This window comes from Bombina bombina, unplaced genomic scaffold (genome assembly GCF_027579735.1).
Source record: "Bombina bombina isolate aBomBom1 unplaced genomic scaffold, aBomBom1.pri scaffold_482, whole genome shotgun sequence".
Classification (NCBI taxonomy): Eukaryota; Metazoa; Chordata; class Amphibia; order Anura; family Bombinatoridae; genus Bombina; species Bombina bombina.
The window spans coordinates 329,101-337,477 of NW_026512955.1; the positions used below are offsets into that span (position 1 = coordinate 329,101).

At 37.6% G+C, this 8,377-nt stretch overlaps 1 protein-coding gene across 1 annotated transcript in view; it reads right to left on the bottom strand.

Annotated features, from left to right (window-relative positions):
* Nucleotides 1-4,971, bottom strand: part of LOC128644620 (proton channel OTOP2) — a 28,260-nt gene extending 23,289 nt beyond the window's left edge. Inside the window, exons 1-2 of the mRNA XM_053697166.1 lie at nt 4,195-4,971; nt 1,970-2,339 (exon numbers count right to left, since the gene is read on the bottom strand). Of these exons, the coding sequence (XP_053553141.1) occupies nt 1,970-2,339; nt 4,195-4,287 (463 nt within the window). The 5' untranslated portion in view covers nt 4,288-4,971. The remainder of the gene's footprint in view (nt 1-1,969; nt 2,340-4,194) is intronic.
* Nucleotides 4,972-8,377: the final 3,406 nt, after the last annotated feature.

An 8,377-nucleotide genomic window follows, 5' to 3' on the forward strand; every position in this document is an offset into this window, starting at 1 on the left:
TATTTGGGGGGTTTGGTTGGGTGGGTGGTGGGTTTTACTGTTGGGGGGTTGTTTGTATTTTTTTACAGGTAAAAGAGCTGATTTCTTTGGGGCAATGCCCCACAAAAGGCCCTTTTAAGGACTATTGGTAGTTTAGTTTAGGCTAGGGTTTTTTTTTTTTTTTGGGGGGGGGCTTTTTTATTTTGATAGGGCTATTAGATTAGGTGTAATTAGTTTAAATATCTGATAATTTCTTTTTTTATTTTGTGTAATTTAGTGTTTTTTGTTGTAATTTAGGTAATTGTATTTAATTTAGGTAATTTATTTAATTGTAGTGTAGTGTTAGGTGTTAGTGTAACTTAGGTTAGGTTTTATTTAACAGGTAAATTTGAATTTATTTTAGCTAGGTAGTTAGTAAATACTTAATAACTATTTAGTAACTATTCTACCTAGGTAAAATAAATACAAACTTGCCTGTAAAATAAAAATAAACCCTAAGCTAGCTACAATGTAACTATTAGTTATATTGTAGCTAGCTTAGGGTTTATTTTATAGGTAAGTATTTAGTTTTAAATATGAATAATTTAGGTAATGATAGTAGGTTTTATTTAGAATTATTTTAATTATATTTAAGTTAGGGGGTTTTAGGGTTAGGGTTAGACTTAGGTTTAGGGGTTAATAAATTTAGTATAGTGGCGGCGACGTTGGGGGCAGCAGATTAGGGGTTAATAAGTGTAGGTAGGTGGCGGCGATGTTAGGGGCAGCAGATTAGAGGTTAATAATATTTAACTAGTGTTTGCGAGGTGGGAGTGCGGCGGTTTAGGGGTTAATATGTTTATTATAGTGGGGGCGATGTCCGGAGCAGCAGATTAGGGGTTAATAAGTATAATGTAGGTGTCAACGATGTCGGGGGCGGCAGATTAGTGGCTAATAAGTGTAAGATTAGGGGTGTTTAGACCGGGGTTTATGTTAGGGTGTTAGGTATAAACATAAATTTTGTTTCCCCATAGTAATCAATGGGGCTGCGTTACGGAGCGTTACGCTGCTTTTTTTGCAGGTGTTAGACTTTTTTTCAGCCGGCTCTCCCCATTGATGTCTATGGGGAAATCGTGCACGAGCATGTAAAACCAGCTCACCGCGACTTTCAGCAGCGCTGGTATTGGAGTGCGGTATGCAGCTCAATTTTGCTCTACACTCACTTTTTGCCTGCTAACGCCGGGTTTTTGTAAACCTTTAATACCAGCGCTGTAGGGAAGTGAGCGGTGACAATAACGTGCAAGCTAGCACTGCACCGCTCATAACGCAAAACTTGTAATCTAGCTGTTTGTTATTTCGGGGGAATCTTCTTATAACATTTTTCAATGTCAATAGTAAATTCTCTTGTGTTTGGTGAAAGATCTTCCTTACTATTATTCTTCCATAAATCCCTGAATACTGAGGAAAGCTTCTTTACACATTAAATTCCTCCATATACAGGTATAATCTTTTTATATGACATTATTCTATGTATTCACAAAATGCATATGTATTTGAATGAAAAGAGAGACAATAAAACAGAAAATTAAAATAAAAGTCTGGAACCTGAGGACAAGTGGAATTTCCAACATTAAAGGGATATGAAACTCAACTTTTTTCTTTCATGATTCAAATAGAGCAGCAATTTTAAGTAGCTTTCTAATTTACTCCTATTATCAATTTGTCTTCATTCTCTTGGTATCTTTATTTTAAAAAGCAAGAATGTGATGCGGTCTATTTTTGGTTTAGCACCCTGTATAGCTGCTACCCAGGTGCTGAACCAAAAATGGGTTGGCTCCTAATCTTTCATTCCTGCTTTTCAAATAAAGATACCAAGAGAACAAATACAAATTGATAATAGGAGTAAATTAGAAAGCTGCTTAAAATTGCTGCTCTATTTGAATCATGAAAGAAAAAAATTGGGTTTCATATCCCTTTAACAAAGACATCATATTGTGATGTATATCGCTCTCACCTCTCAGCCATATTGGTCCAGCATGTGAGTCCTTGAGGTCTGGGTGTCTGTAAGTCCACAAGAGGTAGAGTACCATCCAGCATCCGCTGAGACCCATTAGGACACTGAGGAAGGACAGAACCTCTCTCTCTGCCACATTCACATCACTAAAAGCCCCACTGCTCACCAGTGCACATGCCAACAGCAGCACATTTAGTGCAAGCAGTGCAGACAGGAGGCGGCCTCCCTTCTTCCACACTTCAGGGGGTCCATCAGATATGAGAGATGATTGTCCCAGACTTATCTTGTCATGTGTGTAGGTGGGTGCTGTGGATATGGTACTAATAGCAGTGGGGGTTTCATCCTTGGTGTCAGGACTCATGCTCACGTGCTGAGGGGGAAAGCTTGTTAATATATTATTATTAATTGCCTCTATTTGTTATTTATTCAGTCTAATTATACCATGAATGGTAAGATTATATACACAAAATATTCTCCACAGGATATTTTACCAGCTCGGCGGCATTATGAAGAAGCCGGGTGGGGCGCAGTGTAATACTTTGTGATATTATAACATTTTCTGTTATTTATAAATGTTACTTAAAGGGACATGAAACCCAAATTTTTTCTTTCACGATTTAGAAAGAGCATACAATTTTAAACAACTTTCTAATTTACTTCTATTATCTATTTTGCTTCATTCTCTTGATATTCTTTGCTGAAAAGCATATCTAGATATGCTTAGTAGCTGCTGATTAGTAGCTGCACATAGATGCCTCCTGTGATTGGTTCACCGTGTGCATTGCTATTTCTTCATTAAAGTATATCTAAAGAATGAAGCAAATTAGGTAATAGAAGTAAGTTGGAATGTTGTATGCAGAGTATGAAGAAGACGGTATAGAAAGAGCATTAAAGGGACACTCAACCCAAATTTTTCTGTTCATGATTCAGATAGAGCACACAATTTTTAAGCAACTTTCTAATTTACACCTATTATCAACTTTTCTTCATTCTCTTGCTATCTTTATTTAAAAAGCAGGAATGTGAAGCTTAGGAGCGGGCTCATTTTAGGTTCAGCACCCTGGATAGCGCTTGCTTATTGGTGGCTACATTTAGCAAACTAATATGCAAGTATAACCCAGGTTCTGAACCAAAAATGGGCCGGCTCCTAGGCTTTATATTCCTGCTTTTAAATAAAGATAGCAAGAGAACAAAGAAAAAATGATAACAGTAGTATATTAGAAAGTTGCTTAAAATTGCATGCTCTATCTGAATCATTTAAAGGGACAGTCTAAACCAGAATTTTTGTTGTTTAAAAAGATAGATAATCCCTTTATTACCCATCCCCCAGTTTTACATAACCAACACAGTTATATTAATACACATTTTACCTCTGTGATTAGCCTGTATCTAATCCTCTGCAAACTGCCCCCTTATTTCAGTTCTTTTGACAGACATCCATGTTAGCGAATCAGAGCTGGCTCACCTGAACTCCACGTGCGTGAGCACAATGTTACCTATATGACACACATGAACTAACACCCTCTAGTGGTGAAAAACTGTCAAAATGCCCTGAGAGAAGAGGCGGTCTTCAAAGGCTTAGAAATTTGCATATGAACCTCCTAGGTTTAACTTTCAACTAAGAGTACTAAGAGAACAAAGCAAAATTGGTGATAAAAGTAAATTTGAAAATAATTTAAAATTACATTCTCTATCTGAATCATGAAAGTGTATTTTGGACTAGACTGTCCCTTTAAGAAAAAAATTGGGTTTAGTATCCTTTTAAGTATATAAAGCAGGGTATGCACAATGTTGGGAATACAGAATGTGCATGTTGATAACAAAATGCATACAAAGATAAATGCCCATACAGTGTATACATTTTTTGGTGTAGAATTGCATCTGCAGAGCATTGTATGTTAAAAGGATTATGTGCACAAGGTAATGCATGTGCAAAACCAGGTCGGTGTAGAGGAATTCATGTCTGTGTTTTGTGTGTGCACAACATTGTACAAGTGGACAAGTTGCAGAGCAAATTAACACAGATTGTATGCAAGGTAACCCATGTGTGTGTGCGAAGGTGATTTAGGCAGAGTAGTGCATGTGTATACAGAGTAGGGTGAGCAGATTTGTGTGATTGTTGGAGCAATGTCTGTGTGGAATATAGTATAAGCCTATTGTTTTGTGTGTAGTAATGTGTACAATGTAATAAACAGCATATGTGCAGGTTGTTAGCAGCAGATTACCTGTAATTTGTGCAGGGCTTGGCATATCCCAGAAGCCAGGTCTCCTAAAGTTCTAGTTCTGACTCCTAAGATTTTGGATTCTTTTATATGCATCCCTGTCCAAAATCATTCCCATGCAGTGTGCATGTAAGTGATTAGCAATAGATCACCTATGACAAGTGTGGAAGTCTGAATGTGTAGGTTGTGAGTAGGCTCCCTTTGAGTATTGTGTGAGCAGAGTGTATAAAAGCAGTGAGAAGTATTTGCCAGTTACTTGTGAGCAGTGCTCATGTAAGCTATGGGTGAGTGTATAAGTGTGTAAGTAGTGAGTAGTTTATCTTTAAGTGTGTGCAATAAGTGAATGTTGTGTGCAAGTAGGTGCATGGTTAGATGTGAGCAGTGTGTGTGTTAATAGTGAATATTGTACGTGCAAATTATTACATGCAAATAGTGTATGAATGTGGGGAGCAAAGCAAGTGCAATGTATTATCAATAGGCTAGTTGTGAACAGTAAGATGTATGTTTAAGTTGCTATCTGTAAGTTAGCTATAGGTTACCCATAAGTAAGTGCAAGTGAGAAGTGAGTGTGAGTTAAAAGCTGTGACTACTTTGTTTGTGAAAATTGTAGTAAAGTAGTGGTGAGCAGTGTACAAGCAAATTGTTTGCAGAAAGCTAGCAGTGAGCAGCGTGTGAAAGCATGTGTACAAGCTGTGAGCAGTGGGTAATGTGTGCAGGTTATTAGCAGGTGCATGGGAATAGAGTGTGAAAGCAGTGAGCAGTGGGTAATGTGTGCAGGTTATTAGCAGGTGCATGGGAATAGAGTGTGAAAGCAGTGAGCAGTGAATGAGCAAATTATATTATTTGTGAGCAATACATAACCCCTGTAGAGATGACTGGTTGAATATTGGCAGGGGTTAGGTGGTGTGTCACAGTGACATGGTGTGCCAGGAACTTTTTCCTGAAATGTGTAACCTGTAATTTTGCAATTCTGGAAGCTTTACAGGGTCAGACCCCGGGAGACTGCCAGACAAGGAGTTTCTATTTATATTTGCAGTATATAATTTAAATCTTACCTGAATCCCGAGAGCTACTTTGGCAGAAGGTTTTTGATCCTTAAATTGAAAGTTTCAGCAGCTGGAGTCTTTTGATGAATGCTCTGGATATTGGTATATCTGGTGCTGGGTATTTCTGGAACTTGGTATTTCTGGAATTTAGCACCTCTGAAGCTTGATATTCTAGAGCTTGGTATTTCTGGAATTGAGCTCCTCTGAAGCTTGATATTCTAGATCTTGGTATTTCTGGAATTGAGCTCCTCTGAAGCTTGATATTCTAGACCTTGGTATTTCTTGGGTCTGGTATCTCTAGTGATTTTGGTGAGTTTGGTGTCTATGGTTTGAGCAGATTCTTATTCAATGCTTACAATATTTTAATGAAACTGCATTTTGGAGAGGGCTTCTCTTGGTTCAATCTCTCTTGATGAACATCTTTTAGGATTCTGTGTTTTTGGTCCCTGGAATCTAAGTGAGCACCTATTCTGTTTGTAGATCCTCACCTGTAGGTAACCCCGATCTGTATGTCTGCAGCCCCAAGCTTATCTTTTCTAGTCTTTAATCTGTCTGCAATCCCTGTCTATGACTATGAGTTCCTCTTTCTCCCAGCAGGCCAGATTTATATTCTATCGACTGATTGATTTACACCACATTCATAATAAAACTTATAAACTTCACTCGGAGCTCATCATGTCTAAGATTTAAAGCCCCTAATATAAAAGGTATAATTGGGCGGGGGTGAAACACCAGTAAGTGCATTGCATGCTGGGTAGGAGAGGAGATGTACCAGCATTTCCACCAATTCCAATGTTCTCCATTATGATTCTTTCTCTGATTAAAGGGACACTGAACCCAAATTTTTTCTTTCATGATTTAGATAGAACATGAAATTTTTATAAACTTTCTTTTTTACTCCTATTATCAATTTTTCTTCGTTCTCTTGCTATCTTTATTTTAAAAGCAGGAATGTAAATCTTAGCAGCCAGCCCATTTTAGGTCCAGCACCAAGGATAGCGCTTGCTTATTGGATGCTGACATTTACCCACCAATAAGCAAGCATAACCCAGGTTCTAAACCAAAAATGGGCCAGCTCCTATGCATCACATTCCTGCTTTTTAAATAAAGATAGCAAGAGCATGAAGAAAAAATGATAATAGTAGTAAATTAGAAAGTTGTTTAAAATTGCATTATCTATCTGAATCACGATAGATAGGTATAGATAGGTTGCAAGGGAAAAAACACAACTATTTTCAAAAGATTATTTTTTAGTGTAAAATCTAAATATGGAGACCCCTGACTGGCTTTATCTAATAGTAATGTGTTTTTCTTTAGGATCTGGGTTGCTTTGTCTTTATAAGAGCTGCAGTCGCTAAGGGTCTGATTACATTTCAGGTTGTTATGCTCTATAAACCAACTTTTTTTTAACCTATGGATTAAACAAAATGGCAACCCATAGGATTGCAGTTACAAGGAGTGAAAGATGAGTTCAGCATCCAGGATAACATATTTCTGCAAGAACTGGGATAGATTAAAGTGTGGTCCTTCATGGGTTTTAATAAAGACATAAATATACAACAATATTTATCATGTTTGCAGTTGCTGAAATTTCACCTTGCACAAGAGCTTGCTTGTACCATGCCGGCCCTTGCTCAAATGTCAATCACCCTAAATGAGCGAGTTTTCTGGTGACTGATCATGCAAATGCAGTTCAGTACATTTACCCCTATGTATCATAAAGGGCTGTTCCTTACATAGGTGGATAGAAAGACTAATGGCTTATATTTCAGTACTGTGAGCTGTTTACTTTTGACTTCACTGTCTGTTTTTGTGTCTTACTGTGTATTTAGGAACACAGTATGTTTTGTAAAATTGATCTTCTAGTTCCAGTGAAGTTAACAGATAAAGATAGCCAGTGAAATTAACAGATAAAAATATCCAGTGAAGTTAACACATAGAGGCCTATTTATCATATGTCTGTCGGACCTGATCCGACAGTGCGGATCAGGTCCGACAGACATCGCTGAATGCGGAGAGCAATGCGCTCTCCGTATTCAGCATTGCATCAGCAGCTCTTGTGAGCTGCTGGTGCAACGCCGCCCCCAGCAGACTCACGGCCAATCGGCCACCAGCAGGGGGCTGTCAATAAACCCGATCGTACTCGATCGGGTTGAATTCCGCCGATGTCTGTCCACCTGCTCAGAGCAGACGGACAGAGTTATGGAGCAGCGGTCTTTAGACCGCTGCTTCATAACTGCTGTTTCTGGCGAGCCTGCGCGGGGCATCAAGCTCCATTCGGAGCTTGATAGATATGCCCCATAAAGATATCCAGTTAAGTTAACAGCTAAAGATATCCAGTGAAGTTAACAGCTAAAGATATCCAGTGAAGTTAACAGATAAAGATATCCAGTGAAGTTAACAGATAAAGATATCCAGTAGAGTTAACAGATAAAGATATCCAGTGAAGTTAACACATAAAGATATCCAGTGAAGTTAACAGATAAAGATATCCAGTGAAGTTAACAGATAAAGATATCCAGTGAAGTTAACAGATAAAGATATCCAGTAGAGTTAACAGATAAAGATATCCAGTGAAGTTAACACATAAAGATATCCAGTGAAGTTAACAGATAAAGATATCCAGTGAAGTTAACAGATAAAGATATCCAGTGAAGTTAACAGATAAAGATATCCAGTAGAGTTAACAGATAAAGATATCCAGTGAAGTTAACACATAAAGATATCCAGTTAAGTTAACAGCTAAAGCTATCCAGTGAAGTTAACACATAAAGATATCCAGTGAAGTTAACAGATAAAGATATCCAGTGAAGTTAACAGATAAAGATATCCAGTAGAGTTAACAGATAAAGATATCCAGTGAAGTTAACAGATAAAGATATTCAGTGAAGTTAACAGATAAAGATATCCAGTGAAGTTAACAGATAAATATATCCAGTGAAGTTAACACATAAAGATATCCAGTGAAGTTAACAGATAAAGATATCCAGTGAAGTTAACACATAAAGATATCCAGTCAAGTTAACAGATAAAGATATCCAGTCAAGTTAACTCATAAAGATATCAGTTTGCTATGTTTGAGATTTTCATTAAAGGACATTAAAGGCCTTTTTCATTATGTGTCTCTCAAAAAGATGGAG